At 46.9% G+C, this 25,272-nt stretch overlaps 1 protein-coding gene across 11 annotated transcripts in view; it reads right to left on the bottom strand.

Moving 5' to 3' along the window:
* Nucleotides 1-7,703: 7,703 nt before the first annotated feature.
* The window catches only part of Srrm1 (Serine-arginine repetitive matrix 1), a 46,947-nt gene continuing 29,378 nt past the window's right edge, over nt 7,704-25,272 (bottom strand). For 4 of the 11 annotated variants that reach the window (XM_077631255.1, XM_077631258.1, XM_077631265.1 and 1 more), the window contains 6 exons: nt 24,769-24,889; nt 23,125-23,269; nt 20,535-20,675; nt 18,089-18,295; nt 13,599-13,739; nt 7,704-8,826 (listed from right to left, as the gene is read on the bottom strand). In XM_077631255.1, the coding sequence (XP_077487381.1) occupies nt 8,680-8,826; nt 13,599-13,739; nt 18,089-18,295; nt 20,535-20,675; nt 23,125-23,269; nt 24,769-24,889 (902 nt within the window). In that variant the 3' untranslated portion in view covers nt 7,704-8,679. Of the gene's footprint in view, nt 8,827-10,635; nt 10,674-11,095; nt 11,150-13,598; nt 13,740-18,088; nt 18,296-20,534; nt 20,676-23,124; nt 23,270-24,768; nt 24,890-25,272 lie in introns of all 11 variants that reach the window. The other 7 variants (XM_077631260.1, XM_077631262.1, XM_077631257.1 and 4 more) reach the window with 5 other exon arrangements.

The raw sequence follows: 25,272 nt of genomic DNA on the forward strand, positions 1-25,272 counted from the left end.
CGAGCTGCCTGACTTTTCCTTCCTTGTGAAGAAAAGGATGGATGGATGGAAACAACTATTATTAGAAAAAAAGGAAAGAAAAAATCTTCCAGGGTGGTCTCCAACAGGTCCAGGAGTCCACGGGCTTGTGCTTCACATAAGGCCCGATCCACCAGCCATTTCTGGCCGGCGGGCTGAGGGGTCCGTAAAGCAGCCTCCTAGGAAGAATGAGTGGGATTGGGGAGGGGTTACTGCCTGTGGGGAAGGACAATCCCAAAGGTAGTGAAAAAGTGGATAAAAGCACTGCACTTGCAGTTCTGCCACACAACGTTTCCCTGCTGCAGCGCAAGAATACGGCCATACTGAACGTCAACGTAACGGACTGGATTTTCGTACAAGACGGCTACGGCCGCACGAGGTGAGGGGGAAGAGAGCGGGTGTGGGCAAAACACAAAAAATCTCCAAAGCCCATCATCGACATATATTTGTTCCTCTGTAAAAGCAGCGGCAGATTTTTTAAAAGAATTTTAGTGAACCCTATCCCATTTAATTTTGCCAGCGTTGAAAACTTGCCGCGCTGAGGCACACGCCCATAAGAAACCTATTAAAAAAGTAAGAAATCACCCGCCCCCAGAGCAAAGTGAAAGCGGCAGTTCACACAAACTCGCCACAGAACTACATTATATTACAATTCGTTTTTGGGAAAAGGAAAAGGCGCAGTATCTGTCTATCGTTCGACACCCAAACCTAAGGGAATAAAGGAGGGAGTGAAAGAAGAAAGGAAGAAAGATGTGCCGTAGTGGAGGGCTCCGGAATAATTTCGACCACCTGGGGATCTTTAACGTGCATTGACATCGCACAGCACACGAGAGCCTTAGCGTTTTGCCTCCACAAAAACGCAGCCGCCGCATTTTTATAGAGGCAAAACGCTAAGGCGCCAGTTACGAATTCCGCTAAAACTTCAACGGAACCCGACCGCGGCGGCTGCGTTTTTATGGAGGCAAAATGCTAAGGCGCCCGTGCGCTGTGCGATGTCAGTGCACGTTAAAGATCCCCAGGTGGTCAAAATTATTCCGGAGCCCTCCACTACGGCACCTCTCTTCCTTTCTTCTTTCACTTCCTCCTTTATCCCTTCCCTTACTGAGCGGTTCATGTGTGCAGCGATATGAGACAGATAATGCGCCATTTCCTTTCCCCAAAAATCAATTATTATTTCGGGCAATGCTGCTCGCGGCTATAGCTGACAGACGTTGGACTGCCATGAGATGCTACGCTCCCAAAAAAAGACTGCGCTAAAGAAATCGACCCCGCAGACGCAAAGTGGATAGCTACGTAGCATAGACAAGACAGGCAACGTACAGCACTCATGAACACTTTACGATAAAGTTAAACCAAATTGGCAAATATCTTTCGCAATGAATTAAAAATTCAGGAAGCAACAGTCAGAATTTCTGCAATAAACAGAACCACGATGCATGGATCATCAGATGAACAAGGCTCTGCGAGGGTGGCCGCGTCAAGTACAAGGGGTGTGTAGTACCGTTAAGTATGACTGCACGTAGCGCATGAGACGGCACAGTTAAAGACGCTAGAACCTAAGGATAGAAGTGTCGCTTACTAATCCACAACGTTCGCTAACGTTAGTTCGTCAACAGCGTTCTGAATTAGTGCCCTCACTTGCTCATGAATCACACAATTATAATTCGCATTATATATCTGAGGTGAAACATTTAAGAGGAAAAAGAAATAAACATCCAGTCAACAAAAACAAGGCACTTTAATAAACAAAGAATACAAGAAAAAAAACACCCGCGGCGGCGATGACCTCATTATCACACTTCAAAGTCCTCGTACAAAATGTACTCTTGCAGCGACCGCGGCAGGGGCAACTGCCCCACTCCCATAGGCATCGCTCGGCGCCTAGCCAGCACCGCTCGAAGTTTCAGCCGGCACAGGTGCTGTAGGCTGCTTTTCACCCGCAGCACACACTCGTACTCGGACTTGGGCGACACTTGCCGGGCGAAAGTCAGGCAAGCCTCGTTTAGGGCAACCGCTTCGGAAGGCATCACGAGCATGGCGAGCTGATGGCACCTCACCATGTCATGACCCTGCAATTCCATTCTATCTATCAGCGAGGGCTGCGAGAGAGTGTTGCTCAGCCAACTGTAGACCCGCAGCAGTGGGTGAGACAGGAACGGGTCGGCGCACCCACAAGCATCCCCGGGCCACACTTCGGCGCCGTAGCGAAGAAGAAGCTTGAGCAGTTCCAGGTTGCCATAGTAGATGGCCGTGTACAAAGGGCGTAGGATGCACTCGCAAAGGCCGAGGATGACGCATGGAAAGTCCACCAGACTGCACATGCCGCCGTAGTAGCACGGCAGATAGGTCTTGGTGGCGCGGCTCAGCACTGCTTCGAATGTGCTCGTGTATGGAACACGGATCGGCGCTGACGGCGGCATGTAGAAGGTGAAGAGGACTAGCCGGTAAAGGGCTTCGCTCCTGGCAGCTGTCAAGGTGCACAACTCACTCATGCACGCTGTACACGTGAGGAGAAGGCCGAGGCTTCGCTCCTTGATCTCGGCATCACGGCCAGAAAGGGAGTAAGCCAGGTAAGCCTCGATGGCTGTGGCACGCTGTCTCCGCAAAGTGTTGCCCGCGGGGTCCGACCCGATGGCCAGCAAGCAGTCCACGCTGCTGTAGCAAGTGTGGGTACGGAATGCCCTAGCTACAGGGTGCTTACGGCCGTGGTGTCGCCGGCACGATGGCAGCCAGGCGGAAAGCGCCGAACGCGTCGACGACGCGCCGCCCATCCGAGTCGCGAGGAGCAGGAGTATGTTGTAGTGGCTCTCGTCGGAGCCGAAAAAAGGTCGCTCGTCGGAGACGTCGTCGTCTATTCCGGCCATGAGGAGGGCAGCGGCGGGCTAATCCCGGTGTCCGAGACAGCGTGGGAGAGATTCGATTTGCAGAAGCCTCACGTGGCCCGGAGCTATGGCGCTGCTGCTGCCTGCTGCATGGACAGGCGCGTGCACACAAGTGCAGCAGTCTTGCATGGCACTCTTGACTCGGCGGAGTTTCCTACCGGAAGCAAGTTTCGTGCAGAGACTTGGGGTCGATGCGCTCGCAGTCGGCATCCCCACAAGAGACAAGGGATTTGCGCTTGCAGGCTTCTGTTTAGTGAAAACCAGGCTCTTGGAAGCCAGTCTTGTGCATTATGTCTAGTTCTGTGAACTGCTGTTCGTGGGATAGGTGCGCCGTGGTTTCGCGCGCACAAGACGTTCAAGACACAGGTTTCGTGGGCAACCAGGCCTTAGAGAGATCCCTTATTTACCCTCAAGTGAGTGCGAGGACCGTTGTGGACCTAGCGAAGGCATGTTTATAAGCACTGCGGAAACAGTTTCGCTAGTCAGAAGGGCCACAGCCGCAATGACATCAGAAATCTAGGTGAAACACCTGAAAGAACGGTGCCGTGACAGCCGAAAACTGCCCAGCCCTAACAGCATGTAAAATCAGGCAGAAAATTGCTATAATGTAGAAAATCGTGGAGGCCCAATCCACGAAACATTCCACAATGCTGCCGGTGAACGCATTGTGGCCGGGAATTGCGCACGCTTTAAAGGTTACCGAGTACTGCCCCACCCCGATATTGGTTCTTCGTAAAAACCGATTCTGTGGCTCCTCCCGGCTATGCTGATGTTTGCCTGTCAGAAAAAGTGTATTGCAGAAAAAATTTGGGATCTGAAAAACTATCCCGCCACTCGATCAAACTCCCGATGTCAAGACCGATAAGGACTCCGCGATCACAGTTTTGAAATTGTGGTCAACCGGAGCCTCAGGGATTCGCATTTCGGGCCTTGTGCCACACCGTTTGCTTGCGAAAACGGTCGGTGGTGGCGATACCTACACGCCATTTTTTGTTTTCTAATTTACATAAGCTGCATTTTTAATTATCCTCTTTGTCATCCGCACGTGGTAATCAATCATGCAATCAGAGGGAAGCACTTGACTGCCTTTTGAAGTGCAGCCCACCAGTCACCGGACCGTAGCGCAGAGGAAGTGGCTACAACAAAATTAGTAAACCGAAACAATTCTACCCCATGACAGAGACAAGAACGCAGTGCCTACCATATAGCTACTCCGGTGTCGAACATGTGCGTCCTTTCGCTGTTGATTTGTCGCTGTCAAAGCTAGCGCGCCTTGTCGCGCTTGCTATGTCTGCAGTGCAGACATGGATCTTTCGTGACACGGCTAAAGTATAGCGACTGGCAACATCATGCACTTTGCTTTGCCTCTCGGAGAGCTCAATAAGCAGGAATGGCTTGCGGCGGAGCTGATACGCGGCTGCCACACCTATTTGCTAAAAATTTATCTGCGCCCTAAAAGCAATTGATCAGTGATAAATGAACGCCTGACTGTCTTGTGATTTGCAATGCTAAGTATGTCGTTTTTACACCATCTCATTGTATACTATACCATCATACCATTCGTGAAGATTTTGAGAAAAATTTCCAAGGCTTCAAGAAGTACGATAAGCAGTGGAGAAAATTGGCTTTTTGAGGAAAGGAAATGGCGCAGTAATTGCCTCGCATCTCCGTGGACACCCGAACCTCACCGTAAAGGGAGGAAGCATAAAAGGAGAGAGAAAAGAGGTGCCGCAATGCAGGGCTCGAATAATTTTGACCACCTGGGCTTTTTTCACCTTCACTTACAAAGCACAACACATGGGCGTCTTTGCGTTGCGCCTACATCGAAACGCGGTCGGGTTCAAACCCAGAACTCCGGCTTAGTAGCCGTACCCGCCGCGGTGGCCCAGTGGGTAGGGCGCTCGGCTACTGATCCGGAGTTCCCGGGCTCGAAACCGACCGCGGCGGCTGAGTTTTTATGGAGGCAAAACGCTAAAGCACCCGTGTGCTGTGCGATGTCAGTGCACGTTAAAGATCCCCATGTGGTCGAAATTATTCCGGAGCCCTCCACTACGGCACCTCTTCTTTCACTCCCTCCTTTATCCCTTCCCTTACGGCGCGGTTCAGGTGTCCAACGATATACGAGACAGATATTGCGCCATTTCCTTTCCTCAAAAACCAATTATTTATTAGTAGCCGAGTGCCCTCACCACTGAGCCGCCGCGGAAGGTCATAGGCAGCAGAGTGATATGTTGATGCGGCTGCATTACCTGCGCGCCATCCACAAAACAAATTCGCATTCGAAGTTAGGAGTATAACGCGTGCAACTTCAAAGAAACATTTGTGGGCAGCGCCTACAATACAACGCCTCTCCGCTCGAACCTAAATATGTAATGAAAAAAAAAAAGATCAGTCAGCATTTAATATAATTCCCGTGCAGAACTCCCATTGACCCAAAAAACCTGAAGAGGGCACACCGCAGGGAATGCCAGGACCTTTAACAGTCACACGGCATGCCCACAGTGCCACAAGCAGAGTGACACAGTCTTCCTGGCAAAGGCCTTTTAACAGCCACTTTCAGCAGTTGGTACACTCCATAAGCACGTGATGCCAATATTTAAACTTTCAGCTCACTGATACGCTCCACGACACGCACCTCTCCCCACCAACTGCACATACGAAAGATCTAGAGTCCAGAGCCTTCACTCGTCCTGGGCCTGCCCGGACCAAACTACTCTAGATCATACCATTGAGCTCTAGCTGGCATTCCTCCTGTTCTCCCACTATGTGGCCTCAGTCTCCTGGTGTTCACATACTTCCCAGGCTTGGCCAGAACCAGACTTCATTGGTGGACAGGGCTGAATGCCATAAAGGGCAATGGGCATACCTCAAAGTCCTAGCATAGCCAGACGAGAACTCCCTATAGGCCACCCGACTTTGTCCTTCGAAAGCACGCATCGTTGCTCAGACAAGCTCAAACGTGCTTATTACCCAATGACTACACCTCAAACAAAATACAACAGGAGCCCAATACACCCCACTTCCAAGTGTGTGGCTGCATACCCACGCTTGTCAACATACTGCAACTGCTCAGGAGCCAACACCACGCAACGCCACTCACTGTCTCGAAACATACCCACGTAGGAGGCCTGGGTTGGTTACCTCGATAAAACAGCATCTTCATTTCATGGGGCGATCTCTTGTAGCACCTGCTCACAGTCTAGACGGAGGAACCCTAACTCCCTCTTCCACAAGAACAGACCCAGACATGGGTCGCCTAAATAAATGTTTTTAGAGTGCAGCTCGTAAGTGCCCGTTCAGTCGGGTTGAGCCTGCAATGCACAAAATGTAGCAACAGTTGCGCTACAAAAAAAAGACTTCTTTCAACATTGTCACCCTTGCACAAGCAGATTCCACTTTTCTTAGACATCCCAAAATGACATACAGGCTTTCCAGGATTCGAGTCTTATTTTTCTGCATACTTTTGATTCAAATTGGTGCCACGCTAAAAGTTATAAGAATGGAAAGCAACAAAGCAGCAGGCAAATAAATTCACTGCTAGCAAGTGCCACTTAGCTCTTCCTTCAATGCTGCAGCAAACAACCCAACCGCATTGTTTCTTTCAATTCTCTCACTGTTCACATTACTGGCTCGTCCAGCCTTTCTGCAGTGAAGAAACCGACACCTAAAATCCAAAGGCTACTGCAGCAATTTGATTCATACTGAAACAAACTGCACCATAAGGCAGGATCTACTTCGTTTCCCTCCCCAGAAAGGTTGCATTGCGCCCCCAGTTCTAATGCAGTGTGCAGTTAAACCTGGATGTAATGATACCTCCACATAGAGAATTCCTCGATATTACGAAGTTTCTCAAATCCCTAAAGCCGCCCCAATCCAAGGGTATGTATTTGAGACTTACGTAACGAAAGTGTTGCGGCGGTTAACCTTTATACAACGAACTCTCAACGCGGACCGTCTGTTAGCTTGTGCTCAATTATGAAATTTGGCAGAAAAGTTTCACGACAATAAAGTGCAAACTGACACGAGAAGAACGTCTACTATCGCAACGATCGAGCGACTGCAGTTGACACAACGCGTGCCACGCTCCAGCGCAGTCGGGTGCATCTCCACTGCTTTCGCTTTTCGAATGTCATACCATGTGGCACTGCAATAGTTCATGCTCAAATGTAGCGAAAAATAATAGGCCATAGCAAAAAAGATGGCACGAGCAGTGTGCGCCCACTGCCGCCAAGCAGTTGCTCGTGTGATTCTGGCTCCGATCGTTCTTACGAGTTGGGAAAAGGGACTGCGGTGAGCACCAGTGACTCTAGGCGAAGAGTCCATTTCCCAGGGCAACAGCGGCGGACATACAGAAAGAAGGAAGATGAAGGAAGCAGGAGCCTCCACGTCTGGTCTATCTGCGGCGGCGCAACTGGGAGCGCTCTCCTCTAGCACTCACAGTGGCATTGCACCAGTCGCGCCGGAGGTGGTGCCACAGTCGCGTTATCAACGCGATCGCGGAACGTTTCTCCACGTTTAAGAAATGCTGGCTTTCTATAAACATTTTCAGGTTGATTTACTTATCTGTTTCTGTTCTGCACCGTCGTTTCGAGGCTTTTCACAAAAACTGCATGTAACGAGAATCTGGATGTAATAAAAAATCCTGGAATTTTTTAATTTCGTTATATTTCGGTTTAACTGTACTGCAATATGGCCACAGAGGCCAACCACTAACTCAGCAGATAGCTGTACTTGCTGTACTAGGCCCTCTCCATTCAATGTTTCTCAACGGAATGCAGGCAAGAGAGGAGAACAACAATGATGGAAGTCGCAGAAAAACTGCCTTTATTTGTGAAATCATCAGCCCCCCTCCCCTACTCATACAAGAGAGTGAAAAAAAAAAGAAAAGGACCAGGAGTCTAACGTAATAATGTGATGACCATATGTTTATGTGCGTGTAACTGGATGGCCCACTCCCAAAGCATGCGTCTTTTGCGCAGCTCCATCAAGCACTCCATCCAACTCTATGCTTTATACAAGAGACATTGATGCAGTTCATTTTCATCTTACAATGTTTACAAGAACTAGAAGACGCACCTAAGGGAAGCAGCATGTTCAGGATCCACAATGAAGAGCACAGGCCTTGAGCCTGTCAACAAGTCTTCCTTGTAAAACACAACTGAGGACTTTTTTTAAAGTAGGCCCTGCCGGCACCCCTACATGCTGTCAGAGCCAGCAGTTAACCATGTGCACTACTACAAAGGAAGCAAGAATCACATTCTCTCAGATGTGCACCGGCCTCTATGTACTACATCACATGCTCGAAGTGATGAAGAAATATTGTAGTATTAGAAGCTATACACATGAAGTTGCAAAAGCAGCACAGGCATATTAAAACATAATACACTACCTTAAGAATTAACAGCTATGGCCTGTCCACATATTATGCCAGGCTATAAAGACGAAATACCAAGAAGGCATATAATGCTCTTGGTACTGAATCTTTTAGACATCCGTGTTACAGCAGTACAGTCTATTTCACACAGACGTATAGCGTCAGCATCAAGAAATTTAACAGCACAAACACAAATACAACAAGGCTTATTTTTGGTCTCAAACCTTCAGAGAAATTCTTATGTTTAACAAGAGTCAAAAAGCTCTAAAAGACAACAAAGGGTTAGAAAGAAGCCGCATCTGCACACTCACACACACAACATCCACTGCAGACCGTGAACATGGCCGCTTCCCAGGAAAACAGCACACCCCCCATACGGCAACTCAGTTCCTCTCCCTCCTAATTTCAGTTAGCCACGCTCACAAACGCCGCTGCAGAGCTGCCTTGCGAATCATCGCAAGAGTGACTGCTGGCCCGGGCCTTATTCAGCGACCGGAGGGCCTTTTCGCGCAACTTTCGCTCCAACTCCTCGGTAGTCTCTTCTTCTGACCTCTGGAAGGAAGAGCGGCTCCCCGTAAGACACACGCGCTTTTTTTATTTTCTGCAGAACTTTTAACATCCTCAACCATTGCTGCATACTCAAAACGCCAGCCCTCTTGAGAGGAACCTTGAGCTGAGAGGAAACTTGAGCAAACATGAAACTGCAGCCTGTTTTTGCTTTCTAGCTCGTAGAGAATGCAGAACTTCTCAGTCAGAATAAAATTTGTAGCATAAAAGAAGTGAGAACTGCATGGCCAAAGCAGGGATAATCTTATAACCGTGACAAACAGGCAAAAACCAAAGCATTTGATATTACGCAGTTTGGCATCCAGGGAATAGGCAAATGTAGAAATTCTGTGCCCGAGAGATCACGTTAACCCAGCCAAAACTGGCATTTCAGACCACATTGCAAGTGAAACTGTGTTATGTAACATTTATGATAGAAGTTCTGCTATTTTACATACGTTCTTAAATGTACATTGCAGGATTCCAATGTGTCTCATCAAAATGAGTGCTTATTTTTATTGGTATTCAGCTGTTCAATGAGGACTTATGCCATACATCTGGTTCAGTCAGGTAAAATGGTATAAGTCTTCCTATGAAAGCAAGAAATTTCATTCAAATCAGTGCAGAGGTTAGCCAATCTGAACACTTCTGTTTTCTATGCATGCAAAAGGAAAATTTTTAGTTTATGAGATGAAGCTTCTTCTCAAACCAAGGCTTTCAAACAAATAACAGGACTGAGCCAAAAGTTCTTGATCAAGTAAACGCCAACCATACATTTGTTGGGCAAGGCATACACACGTACAGAAACTAGCAAACCAATTATTTTCCGTACCTCTCAGGCGCAGCAAGACGCTGACATATGTTGATTTGGATGTAAATCGAGAGAGCTTGGAACACAGTGCAGTTTCCATCAAAATGCCACTTTCTGCTATACCAAGCTCTCCTCTCACGGACCAAAATGCAGTGTCACACAGGGAGCAGTATGCAGTGCAACATGCAACAGACCATAGTTCCGGCATTTGTAAAACAGTTTGTAGAAGTAAAACCAACACGCATACCTCTGACGTTCTTCAATCATCAGCAAAAATTAGTAACAAAAGCAACAAGTGCTGTTTACGAACAGCGGGAACTAAAACAAGATGGATATGCACCTCCCTCCACCTGGTGAAATTTGTTACAATGGGGTGGGCACTCAAGGCTACCTGCCAGACTACCTCATTAATGAAATCAAATGAAGCCACAGCATTTTTATTTTTTTCCAGACAGGTTACAAGCTTTCTGGCAATATAGGAAGCACAAAACATGGCCTGTAAGCAATATTCTACTTGAAAGCCATTGATGGGGCTGTGCATGTAGTAGGGTTGAATCATTGAGAGTCCAGTTATCTGAGTTAACATATCCCAATGCTGAAGCGTGCATTTAATCACAGCTTCCTGTTCGCACGCATTACCACAGACTACACACATAGCTATAAACAAGAAAACCAGAAATACCTTATTTTTCAATGTAGCAGCCAATGATATGTGCCCATGTAAGTCACTGCATGTTTCAATAACAATATAGAGTAAGTACTGCACAAAAATCTATAGGTGTATGCATATAAGGTTCGAAGCGCACACAGCATGAAGAGCCTAACAATGCCCTAAAAGATACTCATGCTGACAGAAAATTCTTGACAGCCCAGCGCTCCAGTGCTTGTGAGTGATGTGTACAAGGCACACAAAGTAGGGCGCAACTGAACATACAAGATACTTTCCCACACCCCTGTACAAAACTTGTTTCATGGCTTCAGCAAATAAACAAAAAAGGCGCAACCTGGGTGACGTCTGATGAAAGGCTTCCGTTATCTAGATCTGAAAGAAATAGCGAATTTGGCCACCTTCAGCAAAAGTGCAGAACAGCTCTGTTCCAAGAACTGACAAGCATGCTTCCCTAGCATTCATGGGTGCACAACAGTGAGCTGTGCCTTGCACACCTGTACTGAAATGGTTTTTTTTTTTTTCAATGCGACATCTGAAACTTAAAGCTGTATGTAAAAACCCCACCAAAAAGAGTTTCAGGGTTTTCCAGAAACAAATTTCCAAACATAACCTTCACACTGCCATTTTGTACAAACAGTTCAAACATGAGCACAGTGCATTACCTTACGTTTCATATTTAGCTAAATTTGTTCTGAGCTGTTGTAAACCTTTGAACAAAACTCTTCACATCATTCCAACCGCAAGACATGTTGAGCCACATCAGACCTTTCTACACATCTGATGTCACCACTTACAGGCACAGCCCAAGGACAGAACGAACCAGGAGCACGTGGTCAAACATTCCCCACCTGTCATGTGATGGAACATGCACACATGGACACTCATCTCAGAATCTCTTATGTAAGCTGCACAAACTAGTAGACATTTCGTCCCATCTGTTTCACTTGTCAGCAATCTGAATATAATGGCAAATTCCACTGGCTGACCCAGGGCAAGTTTTTTTGCCCCATGGCACAGAATGAATATTCCATTGGCCGGTTTGGATCAGGTTCGCGAGTTCCACTGGCCAATTTGGAGTAACTTGCTCCATGGCAGAACGCTCTATCTTGATCTGCCGAGCAGAGAGAGATTTGTTTGGAACACAGAGGGTGCGGTGCCATCGCTTTCAGAATGATGCAGCCAAGTTTGCCCATTTTTACCTTGACCTGAAACACTGCCGGATAAACCTGGGCGTCTGTTAATGCTGCTGCTACACTGTCGTCACATTGAGTAGTTGTGCTCTTTGTCTCCATTAATCCGCATAGTGGTTGAAGTAGTTAGGAGACCAGTGGTAGCAAAGATGAGGGAATGATGTGACATAAATGATGTTTATTAAAAGACCGCCTCAAAAACATTTGGGTCACGAACTATAATAAAAACCAGAAAAGAGGCCTAACTTTTTTTCAAAAAACCATGGCAAAAAGTCGACCCCCGTCTTATGTGCCAGTCATTGGCGGAAAAACTACGGAAGTCTTGCAACAATGGATGGCTGAAGTCAACAGCCTCCTTCACCATCGCCATCAGCAGCAGCGTGGCCTGGCAACGTTGTCGCACCGCCATTTTGCGTTTCTGATGTTGCAAAGCTATTTTGCAATCTAAAAGGCTGCTTTTTCACATTTTGTTTCAAAATGAGCGGAAGCTGACGGCAATTCATCGTCGCCTTCAAGAAAAACGCGATTGAGTACGGGAAAGCTCACAGCAACCTGGCGGCAAGGCGCGAATTTGGAGTATCCGAAAAGATGGTTTGGTTTAGTTTGGTTCATGGGTGTTTAACGTCCCAAAGCAACTCAGGCTATGAGGGACGCCGTAGTGGAGGGCTCCGGAAATTTCGACCACCTGGGGTTCTTTAACGTGCACTGACATCGCACAGCACTCGGGCCTCTAGAACTTCGCCTCCTACGAAATTCGACCACCGCGGCCGGGATGAGTATCCGAAAAGAGCATTCAGTACCGGTGGAGGCGGAGGCTGCATAATACAACTTGCAGCAACCAGAATAAAACATCATTTTGTGGGCGGACCACAGCGTATCCAGAATTGGAAGGAAAGGTTGTGCTGCGTGCAAGATCGTTGCCTGTGACTGCCGAATGCATCCGCGTGAATAAGGTGACATCGTGCGTGCCTCTAGACTCACGAGGGCGCAATTCAAGGGCTCGCCATCCTGGGTGCAGCAATTCATGAAGAGGAAGGGCTTTGCTCTACGGCACCGTACTTCTGTATGCCAGAAACAAACGCGTGGGTCGATGGGCGCGAGATACTGTTAAAAAATTGGCCGGGTGTATATACGAGCAGCATTTAAATGAAAATAAATACCATCACCATTGTGCAACCTGTTGAGTCGCATTTGTTTCAATGTAAAGGCGTCTTCCGGTACTTTTTCCATTGAAAAATATTTTTTCCATTTTAAGAATTGGTTAGTTCGGTGGTCGACCTACATTCCCGTCTGACCTATAGTCCGGTTTTTACGGCATATACATGTCACAGTGTGAACTATTCAGACCAGCACATGAGGCTGGAATTCATTGCTAGCACTGAGTCTTGGTCGATGTGAGCTACTTGACAGAATGCGGCACACTTCACGAGTTAATTCCAGACTATGATTGTTTGGTGTAATTATGAGCCAATGCTGTGAATGAAAACCTTAAAAGACATGCCACGCCAGAGTTCCGGAACCATTTGCGAATGGTAACTCCTGCAGAGCTCCCTGCTGAGGTGTTTTCCTTTCGCTGAGATATCAGGATGGGGTCATTCTGCAGCAGAGCTCCACTGCTGTAGATTCAGCACCCTGCTCTAAATCAACCAGCAGAATTTGCCATACCACAACCATATTGGCAGCTCAGTAGTGCCTGAAGAAAACCTCGTGATGGCAAACTGGATTCATTTTGGTTAAAAAAAAAAAAGTTATGCCACGAATTATTAACCGAAGACGATGCATGCTGTGAAAATATAATGCTGCAATTGGCCAATAAAAGCCCAATTTTTTCAACAGTGTCAAGCTGCGCAGCACCTTTAACAAGATTACCATTGGCCACAAGGAGTATGTAATACAAATATGAAGGCACCCAAAATGCATACTGATGTGTCAGCAATAAACAAACATGACAGGGGCACCTATTTTTGTCACCAAAGATTGTTTCTCCTTGTTGCCCGATACATTATTAAGCACTTCTTCAAAAGCTGAATGACCACCTTTCCCATGCAGCCCAGAGTACTAACAGTACAGGTTGTGCACAAAGCAGAGACAACTAGGGCGTACTCACCTCTTCGTCCACTTCAGCTTCCTCATCATCTTCGTTGTCCTCGTTGTCACTTTTCCGGCTTGACTTCCTGTGTTTCCGGTGCTTCTTGTGTTTCTTGTGCTTCTTGTGTTTTTTCCTTCTCTTCCGAGCACTCCCATCAGACTGCATGCCAACAGAGATCAGTGTCACTCCCAAACTAAAAGAGATGCCTCTATGAGCAAATAGTCCAAGCTAAGGAACACACTAGGAAATGCAATCCTTGCAGCATTGAAGCATTGGAGGTGAAATGAAATCTAGTTAATTTAAACCCTAAGGGGGCCAGAATGACAGAGCCAGAACATAAGGGGATCCTCTAAACATCAAAGCTCACACAATTCGCAAATTAATAGCCAATTAACAGCATTGTGGATGTATAAATATACTATAAAACTGGTGGCACATGTTTTCAGCAACTTAGCAACTACAGTATTTACCTGATTACAACGCGACCACAATTGTATCGTGCAGATTGCCCTTGGGAGCATGAAACGAGACGAAAAAACTAGACACAATTATAATGCGAGGGTCCACTTAACAGATGCATAAAGGAAAAATGAAAAAACATAATGTAATGCAAAGAATGAGGCCACAACATACGAACAGATTGATAGAAGTTTACAAACAAAAGTACTTTAAAAAGTGGCTTTCATACGTTCATTCTGTTTAAAGAGAGCCGCACAAAAAAATTATCAAGTAATACTGATACAAAGATAAGTGCAGAGCCCTGCAGCACCGTCACCGTGTCGACCATGTGCTTTAGAGACCTCATTGCAAAAACGAAGCTTCTCCCAGTTGCTCAACCCCACGGCGAGTCATGCCTTCCGAACGCCAGTGGCTGTACTCACCACCATTTAAACGAGTCGTGACCTTATGCATGGAGCCATTGAAAAACTGCACAACATACGAGTCCGATGTCGCCAAAAATTACATCAGATACCGATATTAAGAAACCCAATAAGAACGCCTTCTTGCACACAGTGGCAGTGCCAAGCTTTCCTACGCCCCCAGCAGGTTATTACCACTAGCGTGCGACATCGCTGCCACCTCAGATGTTGAGCAAGTCTGCCAAACTTATGTACAACTTTTTTTCAAAAGCTTACAGCTTAGGTTTGCGTATGGGTGGTGTCGTGGTACTATCTATGCATCCTTGAAGTTCAACATTTTTCAATGTAAGAAAAACTTTGGCCCTACCCAGTTCAAAATTTAGGACTTGAATGGATGCTACCGTAACAACCGGAATACATGTTGAACTTTAAAAAAAAAAAAACCACAGTGAAAAGTCGACCCCGTTCTTATATACTGGTCATTGGCGGAAAAACTGCGGAAATCTTGCAGCAATGGGCGGCTGAAGTCAACAGCCTCCACCACCACCGCCATCAGCAGCAGTGCCGCCATTTTGCGTGTCAGTAGTTGCAAAGCTATTTTGGTTAACGGCTGCTTTTCCACATTTTGTTTCAAAATGAGCGGAAGCCGACGGCAATTCACAGTTGCTTTCAAGAAAAACGCGAAGGCTTATGGCAACCTGGCGGCACAGCACTAATTCGGAGTATCCGAAAAGAGCATTCCGTGCTGGCGGAGGCGGAGGCTGCATATTACCACTTGCAGCAACCAGAAGAAAACATCTCGTGGACGGACCGCAGTGTATCCAAAACTGGAAGAAAAGGTTGCAATGTGTGCAAGATCGCTGCCTGTGACTGCCGAATGCATCAGAGTGAAAGCGATAGAGATCGCGCGTACCTCTAGACTCACGAGAGCGCAAATCAAGGGCTCGCCATCCTGGTTGCGGAGATTCATGAAGAGGAAAGGCTTTGCTCTACGGTGCCGTACTTCTGTGTGCCAGAAACAAATACGCGGGTCGATGGGCACGCAATACTGTTAAAAAATTGGCCGGGTGTACATTCGAGCAGGATCTAAATGAAAATAAATACTATCACCATTGTGCAACCTGTCGAGTCGCATTTGTTTCAAGGTAAGGGTGCCTTTCAGTACTTTTTCCATTGAAAAAAACTTTTTTCATGTTTAGAATTGGTTCGATAGGGGTCGACCTATATTTCGGTCCGAGCTATAGTCCGGTTTTTACGGTAATTAAAAAACCCAGAAAATATGGCCGTTTTCTCACAGTACGGAAAAAGTTAACCGAACAATAGAAGAAAACGTATTTGGATACAAAGTGCCTTAGTATCAACGATAGTCAGAACTTTGAACTACAGTGAGCCCCCCAACATAAAACTCTCATATCCCAAAATATCTGCAGAGTCAAAATTTTTGTGTCGCACAATAGATTCCAGTGGGCACACTCACTGTGCATTCGTCACAGATTACTGTATAATCTCGTGCAAGGATCCCACCTGTGCATGGACCACGTCCCCTGTTTCGGACTAGATAATCGAGAAAAAAGTGAAAAAGTTTTTTTACATTCATGTATAGGCTACAACTTCATAATTTCACCCAAATTAAACAAAAGTGTGGCCTTGTTTGAGTTCATATGATATCTCACAAGGTTTTCGTTGCAAAATTAGGATATCCAATCTGGCTTGTGAAATCTAAAAACAGAGGCTGTGTCCTAGCAAATCTGCACCGCTAACAGGTTACGACCTTCAACCATACCGTGAAGTGAGCAATTCTGCGCAAACACTGCCACGCGCACCTACCCCCGATGCCTCCTCTCCCAGTTCTGAAGCCTGGAACAGACTAAGGGCAGAATTTGCTCCAGAAGCAATGACAGCTAGGCAGGCAGTGAGTGGACATACGAAAACTAGGAAGCATCTTCAACACCTCCCTCAACCAATCCCTCAGGAGTAGCGTCATCCGGCCGTGGCTGAAAGGTGTTTAGTATCAACAAAATTATTTCACTATAAACTAGCACATTCTGAAAACGCGAATGCATGTAAAAGCTACTTTTTGGTTACAGTGCAGTACTGCTTATAATGCGGATTTTTCAGACTCCCACGGTATGCGTTATTAGCGGTCTGTGCTGTAGTAAGAAAGCATAACGCTGCTTATACAGACGTACACAACCACATTAAGCGATGCTTATCGAACTCCTCAATGCTTCACACACTGCCATGCAGGCAGCGGCGCCACTCAGAACATATGGCAAGACATGATGGCATCATGTCAGACAAAGTGGCATTCTGCAGTTTACTGATGCCCGAGTACCACTCAGCGGCGTTAGACGTGCCCAGACCGTGCTGACACCAACACAGAGCATCATTTCTTTGTTGAAACTTAGCCGAAAACACCATGCCAAGATTGGTTGGATGGACTGAACATGCACTCTTTCACCACGTCTCCTTTTCAACCAAGAGCTACCCATCTGTGCATTCACCTTAGGCACATTAAACTGCATAAGTACCGTATTTACGCACATAATTTGCGCACCCTTAACTTATCACCCGGGTTTACAAAAAAAATTTTTTACTCGCATATTTTACGCACCGCGCTGCGCTAAACCACCACCATCATGCACACGGGCTCAACCCTATGGCTCTACCCAGTAGTATTCGGCTATTCCGCGTGTTTGTTCGGAAGGCTTTTTGAATCTTTTGTGCACTGGGCGTTCATGGTGGTGTCAGAGGCCGCTGTTACAATCGTGGCGGCACCAGCGGCATCGCCACTCGAAACGACCAGCAGCGCTTCCGGGGAGGATCGGCAGCTGATAGAAGAGCCAACACCGCTGTTTGTTTGGCTGATGCATGTGACTCGACTTCCAGCTATGCTTTTCTTGGTGGCTCTGAAGGCTTGTTTGGTTGTTCGGTTGTGTCTTGCGATGGGATATCACAACTATACGGCAAGTTTCAAACTGCTCGTCAGCGCCTTATCACGGCGCGGAGCGGCGAAGCCAGCGAGAATAACCGCGTGCGCACTAGTTTGGCCATAGATGACAACCTTGTGCGCACATGGCTATTCTCACTGGCTTCGCAGCTCCGCGCCGTGATAAGGCGCCGACAAGCAGTTTGGTCGACGCTCGCGCGGTACTGTTAAAGAATTGTGTGGTGTGATAATTGATTTATTAACTCGCGCTTACTATCCCAGACGAAGTTGCGAAAGCAAATTTACGAAATCCGGAACTACCGAAAAATTGGCTCGGCCGCAAGCGATGACGCTGTTTTAGCGTCTTATTCAGCTTCATGCATGCACCTTCATGCCATACCGCATTGGGGAGGGGGCGGGGCGGGGGGGGGCTTTTTATTTAGAGAGCTTTTTCCGGGGGGCGGCCAGTGTGGGGTTTGGGTCCGGGTGCTGACGCATACGTAGCAACATACACTATACCTATATTGCGCGCTATGACTTTTGTGGAGTTTTTTATGTCGCGCTCGCGAAATCCTTGCGTAATTTGCGCGCCCCCTTCTTCGAGCCCTAATTTCTGAATTAAAAAGTGTGCAAATTATGCTCGTAAATACGGTAGCTCATTCAATGGATACTCTGGGATATCAGCCAAATGCTAAACTTGCAAAAAGGACAAAACTCACGTCACTTGACTCCGAGTCCCTTCGTCGCTTCTTTTTCAACTTCTTCGAAGAATGCTTGTCAGCAGACGTTGGCGGGCTCTTGGCAACCACCTCCACTTCTTCGTATTCAGACTCAGACTCGGACTCTGACTCTGGTTCCGGTCTCACTGCTGGCTTTGGAGGCTCTGGCTTTACAGCGGGTCGTTTCACCTCAGCAGTTTCTCGCTCCTAAACACAGAGCATCAAAACTTCATGTCTTGACTGGCAATAACACATTCCACTTCAGCTTTATTCATTCTGCAAGTACACTCTTCACATGGTCATATTACCGTATAAGCGCTTGTAAGGGACGCACTTTTTCCAGATCTGAGGGCCAATTTTTGGGGTGCGGCCCATACATGCGATTTACGGAAAAAAAACTTTGAAAGTAAAAAGACACCAATCAGGAAATCAGCGGCATTTATTCTATGTTCAATTGCCACTCGCGGTGCATTCCCACTCCGAGCTGGTGCTGTGCTCCGGTGCACACTCATCCCACAAGAAGTCGCGCAGCACATCCGCTGTCAACGCGTAGCCGTTGCTCCGCGCTTGCACCACTTAGCAGAGCAGCTCTTCTTTCAGTTCAGGAAACTTACACGGATTGCCTCGGAAAGCGTGCTTTTTGCAGCTTGTGTTCCTCAATGCATCCTTTTTGTTGCACCCTCGTCGGACGCACTTCTCGGCCACGTCGAATTTCCTGCCCGCCACACGCTTGCCGTGTTCGATAGCAAACTCCCAGCCGTGTAGCTATTAAGGTGCTTACCTTATAGTGCTAAAACTGCGAAAACTACAACGCTCCGTGGCAGCACACGAAAGCCACAACTAACAACCGTGCCTTTGACAGCAAAGTAACAAAACATTTTCCTCCATGCAACAAAACGCTAGAGCTGGAGCTGGCGGGAGCTCGCGGCGGAGCAAAAAGTTTACGATGACAATAATGAGCCGCAGCCTCTGGTGCCATCAGTGGGCGGCACCTGGAAGCATCTGCGCGCATGCATCGCCTTCACAATGAAGTGCGCTGCTGCTCGCAGCCAATGCTGATCGCGGAGGGCACGGCGCGTGCATTTCGAAGGCTATTCTCGCATAGGTCGTGTGGAAAGTATGGGTGCGCCTCTTACACAGATACTTTTTTCTAATATTTCCTTCTGGAAAACAGGGTGTGGCCCATACACGGGTGCGGCCCTTACAGGCGTTTGTACAGTACTCAATTTCATGCTCTAGCAATTCTATTTAACATACAAGTTGGAAAACTTCCTTGAAGAGTACTCTCCCCAATGCAATAAGTACTACCTTGACAAGCCAGACATACCCTTCCCGTTACGACGCAAGTCTCACACATCCAAGTCAAACTCGTCGATTCTGCAGCATCGTATAATAGAGACACCAGGCAAAGTAAAAGAGAAAGTGGCGGAGTACTATAGTGTCGTCTTCTCTTTTACTCGTCTCTTATACCTATTTCATACATCTCAAACTGTGAGACATTGTCTAGCAACATGTCCAGCAACAGTGGCAACGGAGTGCTGACAAATTACTTGGTGCTCCTAAAGTAACAGAAGTAAAAAAATTCAATAATTCAATAAGTATAGGCAGTAATGCAATGCACTTTTTACTGGAATGCACAGAAACTCCAGGGATTCTTTTCTAGGGGGGGGGGGGGAAAACTGGTCTTAAAATTTTCAACCAAAATGAATAGAACTTCATATGCTTAAGCAGTTTTTTATGCAGATTTCAAAAATGCTGTTATTTTTCGTGTGGACCCATACTGTATTTACTCATGTAATTTGCGCCGTTTTTTTCTTTCAATTAGGGCTCCGAAAAGAAGGTGCATAAATTAAAGATTTCACAAATGCATCTACAAGCTTGGAACATGCAATAAATACCATGTGTTTTTGCCTGTATGTAGACCCCCCCTCTCCCACAACTCACTCCCCTCGCTGGCCAGAAAATGTCAAAATTAGGAATGTGCGAATATTCCAAGATTTCGAATACGGATCAAATATGTTTGATGTTCGGTTCACATTCGTACTCAAGAGATTGATATTCGAGAATTTCCAAATATTCAAAAATATATATTTTTTTTTCAGCAGCGACCGTATACCATGCCAACCATAAATTCGGCCATGGCCAAAAAACCACAATATCTGGGCAAATTAATCGGGCCACAACTGGATAGAACCCACATCTTTCGGGCTAGTAGCTGAGCACCATAACCACTGAACCACTGGGTGGCCTTATAAAATTTTTAATTATTAAAAAAAATCCCATGTCTTTCTGTGCATTCCTGCATAACTTTTCGAATGACTAAATTTTGCTTCTGTTAAGTTTGGGTCACTGGGTAGTATACAATTGGAAAAAACCACATCTATTGTTTATTTCTAGAGTAAAAAGAGAACGAACTAAAGTGATCAGTGTGTGAGGTGTCACTTACACGTGATGAACCGTGGTCTCTGCTGGGCTGCCTCTCGGGGACCCTGCTCTTTTTGGCTGGGGGAGATGCTTCCTTAGGAGCTGGCCTACGGTGCGGAGGTGAGCTTTGCTGCCGTCGGCTGCCAGAGTCTGGAGGTCTCACCTGCATGCAGGCATAGCAGAACATGTACACATATTATATTGGGACCAGAAAAAAAGAGACCCGAAAAATGTGTCGTACAGTCGGCACATTCCCTATTAGCACATTAAGTAGTAATCAATGCACCTCAACAACACAGTTCAGCAGAAAGCGCCAAGCATCCGTAAGAGGTATAATGTAATTATATCGATCTACATTATACCAGAGCATAATGTAGATGTTTTGTGGGTGGCATGGGGGCGTTTAAGTGCAGCAAATGAATAGTAAGTGGGGTTTAACGTCTAGCTATGAGGGTCACCATAGTTGAAGACTCCGGATTAATTTGGGGATATTTAATGTGCACTGACGTTGCACAGCACACAGGCGCCTTTTACGTTTTGCATCCTTCAAAATGCAACCGTCATGGGCCGCGGCCAGGACGCAGTAAATGAAGCATGTGTGAAGCATGCATAGTTCTTCAGTAGAAGTGCCATAAAAACAAGCGGTGTGTGAGTATCTAAGGCTTCAAGATAAGCACTGAATATGTTTTTCTGGTTATTTGTATTCCACTTAAAAAATACGATAGCTGGCACTTTCATGTCTTTTCTCATGGGCAAAAATCTGGCTGCAATAAATGCATTAATAAGGTTGCACAAATATGCCAATACTGAGTGGTAATCAGTTGAATAATTAATGCCACTTCTGAATGACTAAAACAAGATTGTGCAAATACAGTGTGAACTTCGTGAGCATGGTTATCCTCAAAACGGACCAAGTGACAGCAATGATATACAAAGCAATCCACTTATAATGATATTGAGAAAACTGGAAAATCTGATTGTTATAACAGATTATTGCTATATCTGGACCGGCAAGAAAAAACACACCCATGTATTCCCCCTTTCATGTAGGTATTACCCCATGCATGTAGCCACCACCACCGGTGGTGCTCCTGTAAAGGGCAAGTGTCTTGGCACTTTGCTGAGCCAGCCAACCCTACACCCCCTCAGGAGCTCTCAGCAAAAGATAAACACACTAGGATGTTATCAGCGCACAGCATCGTGGAGCGCTGCCAAGGACTGCACCAAACAGGGAAACAGGGGAGCACGCAAGAAAAGAATAAATTATCAACCATCTCAGGTGCACACTACGTTTGTGTTAGTGTGAGACAGCATTGCACGGCAGTGGCCAAGCAAGCTCCTTCCTCCAGCGATTGTCATGATGGAGTGCCATAGCCCAGTGTTCCCAAGGCTGCAGGCAACGCTCCCTCAGGCAATTCACCAGGCCGATCCGTTCCTGAAGTTTCTACGTCATTCGCTTCAAAGTGTTTTATTTTTTATCAAATTTTCGGACAAATTTTGGTGGCAAACACCATCCGGGCGGCCAAAATCCTATTGTTGTATCCGTTATTTATGTATCGTTATATACAGTTTGTTTTTACATAGGGGCAATGGGAGAATTGATAAATCTAAACAATTTGATCATTATAAGCGATATATCGTTATATCTAGTATGGTTATAAGTGGATTATACTGTACAGCAGCCGACTGATCTTTTGGATTCCAATAATTCAGTACTGCCTGACAATTCAGACCTGTGTGGTACCTCGAAATTCGCAGCGGCACAGTCACGCACCTCACAGAAAAGTATACATATGCACGACAAAATTTCTGTAAGCTGTAAGATCCCAAAAGTCCTACATATATATATATTTTTTAACTAAACTCGCGAGGGTCCACTGCTGCTGCAGTCTAGTTGACTGTTTGCCACCAAAGAATGCACTATTCTGGATTCAAGGTGCTGATGGATTGGCTTGGAGGAGCACCACAGTTTCTGTGCTTCATTATTGCGACTCCAGGCAACGACACAGATATACGCGGTAATTACGATTTTGTGGTTCCATGTAGCAATGGCAGCACCAAGACCACAGCCTACGAAAATAAGCCCGCAATAACGCACATAACGTGACAATGGGCTATCTTGAAGACACCCCTGCCGCCAATAGAATGGAGAAGTGGGGGGGATGCTGCAGGGCAGGGAGTTTGTAGGAGCCATCTGCTTCCCATATGTTAAACATCTTGGTCCATCCAGCCAACGTTGCCCTGGAAATGAATTCTGCCCCTAACTCAAGCGGCACGCATCTGCTGCGATCTCGCCTGGAGCCTGTTTATGCAGAGCGGCGGCAAGGTGATGAGAACAGCAGCGTGGCAGCACAGAACTGCTGGTACGTTCATGACATGGTTCTTGGCATAACCTGCAGGCCTCGTGAAGGGTATTGGTAGCCCACACCCCGCATGAGAGGTGGATAATCAAAACACTAGGCCCTTGCTGCGGTGCAAGAATGAAAAGACTGCTCTGACCGACCTTCACACAGATTAACAATTCCAAGGAACCAAGTCAGCCCCCTCAAACCAGGGTGGGAATAGTTAGTTCTGCATGACTGTTACCGTAAGAAAAAAAAAAAACAGCTCACCGGCCTCTCAGGGGATGGAGATGCTGATGAGGAAGAACTTGAACCGGAATCGTCCGCATTCCTGTGCGGTGGCTCTTCTTCTGCAGATGACGACGACGATGACTCTGAAGGCTCTACAACTACTGGCTTTCTCTGCTGTTGACTACTGCAAGAAAATGCCAACATTGCAGATTTTTAAAAGAAAACAGCTGCTGCATCTGAGAATGAAAGTGTCTACCACAGCTGGCAACACACACCATCTCAAAGGTCGCATTACTCTGTATAAACGCATGTATACTCTCAGTACACTTCTTTCTCATGGCCCAACTTCTGTGAAATACATGACTACAGTCGAGCCCACATATAACGGGCCCGCTTAAGACGAACTTTCGCTTATAACGAACGAGACCTGCGCAACCTTCAAAATATGCATTATTTCAATGGCACAAAATCACACGTATAACGAACGTCATTAAGCCCTGCTGATCAATTACAGCGAACGAATGGCATAAACCCGGCGCCACGATGCGAGATAACCTGCCTTCGACACCTCTGTGCGCCGGGCACACGGTGTGTTTTCCCGAGCCTCATCGCAGGCGAACTGCCCGCCCCGTTTCGTGTTGCTCTCAAGCGAGCTGCCCTTTCTCTGCCAACGACACGCCTTCCAAGATCGCCCTCCTGCCCCTCCTCGTAACTCCGCTCCCCTCTCCTCACTCTCTCGCAAATCCGAGCGTGGCGCTGCGCTGACGGATGCCCCTCATTGGTCTCTCCGCTGGCGCAGTGCGTCTCTATATCTTTAGCTTGATTGCTGCTTGTGCACGCTGCAAGTCTGACCTGTAGCGCTTTTGTCACTCTTGTTGCGGTGCGCACGTTTCGTTGGCTTTGTTTGAATCTGGAGGCCTGGTTGTAATTCAGGATGGCGGACGGGAACACCGTGCCCATCTCCACTGTATTCAGCGGTAGAGATGATGAAAGCGGCCTGGGCGGAGGTGACGGCCACTTGCGCACGGAACTGCTTCCGCAAGGCCGGCTTCGTCGACACAGTGTCTGATGCCCAGCCTGATGCTTCGGAAAATGACCAGCTCGGCGGCGATTTGTGGCAGCGTGTCGTCGACTCCGACATGGGGGGTCATGACATTGGTTGGAATGATTTTATTTCTGTCGATGACGACACCGGCACCGCAGAACCATGCACGGATGAGGGCACCGTTTCTAAAGTGCGGGACGAGAGTGACGCGGAGGAATCGCGGAGGATGAAACTTCACAGCCAGCACCCATAAGCGCGCCTGTAACAATGGGCAACATAGAGAGCCTCGGACAACTTGTCTATGCCAAGGGCCTCGGCGAAGAGCACGCTTGTGCTTTAAATAAACTGGAAACCTCCCTCATCGGATCTGCACTGCAAAAGCAGACGTCCATCACAAACTTTTTCGCAAAGAAAAAATTTTGTTTTGACAAGCAACTGCCTTTAAAGCTGTGGTCCACTTACTACGAACTTCGGGATACAACGAACGGACACCGCGTGACGCTCATGTTCGTTATAAGCGGGCTCGACTGTATTAGACAAGAAACAATGTCTCACTTTTCATAGGTAACGAAAGCTGCCTTTTGCGAAAAAAACTGTGCACTCAAGCCACAACAGGCATGGTAAACAAGGCGTCTCACATAGGATGGCTGTTATGAGGCGGTGCGTGTCGTGTTGAATTTGCTTCTCTGTATCGTTCGGTGGCTTCGGATGGGGTACGAGATCTTCGGGCTTGACCTCTTGAAAACTGAGCAGCTGCACCTGTAATACAAAGGAGAAACAATGTTGGGGTGGAATCAGGACAAAAATGACACTTCAACCAACGTGTGCAACTCGCAGCTTCTTTTGCCTAGAGCAATGTGCTGACCTTACCACTGCTTACAAGACCAGCTTAACATACTGGATAAGACTCCCCATAAGCATTCTTGCTGCCTTGGCAGCTTTTGCAACAAAGAATGTCTCTCCCAGCACCTTCTTTTCTAAACTGCACGCAAGGAACAAATGATGGTTTAGTTTAAGGGGGTTTAACGTCCCAAAGCGACGCAGGCTATGAGAGACGCCGTAGTGAAGGGCTCCGGAAATTTCGACCACCTGGGGTTCTTTAACGTGCACTGACATCGCACAGTACACAAGACTCTAGAATT

This window comes from Amblyomma americanum, chromosome 7 (assembly GCF_052857255.1).
Source record: "Amblyomma americanum isolate KBUSLIRL-KWMA chromosome 7, ASM5285725v1, whole genome shotgun sequence".
In the NCBI taxonomy this organism is placed as follows: domain Eukaryota; kingdom Metazoa; phylum Arthropoda; class Arachnida; order Ixodida; family Ixodidae; genus Amblyomma; species Amblyomma americanum.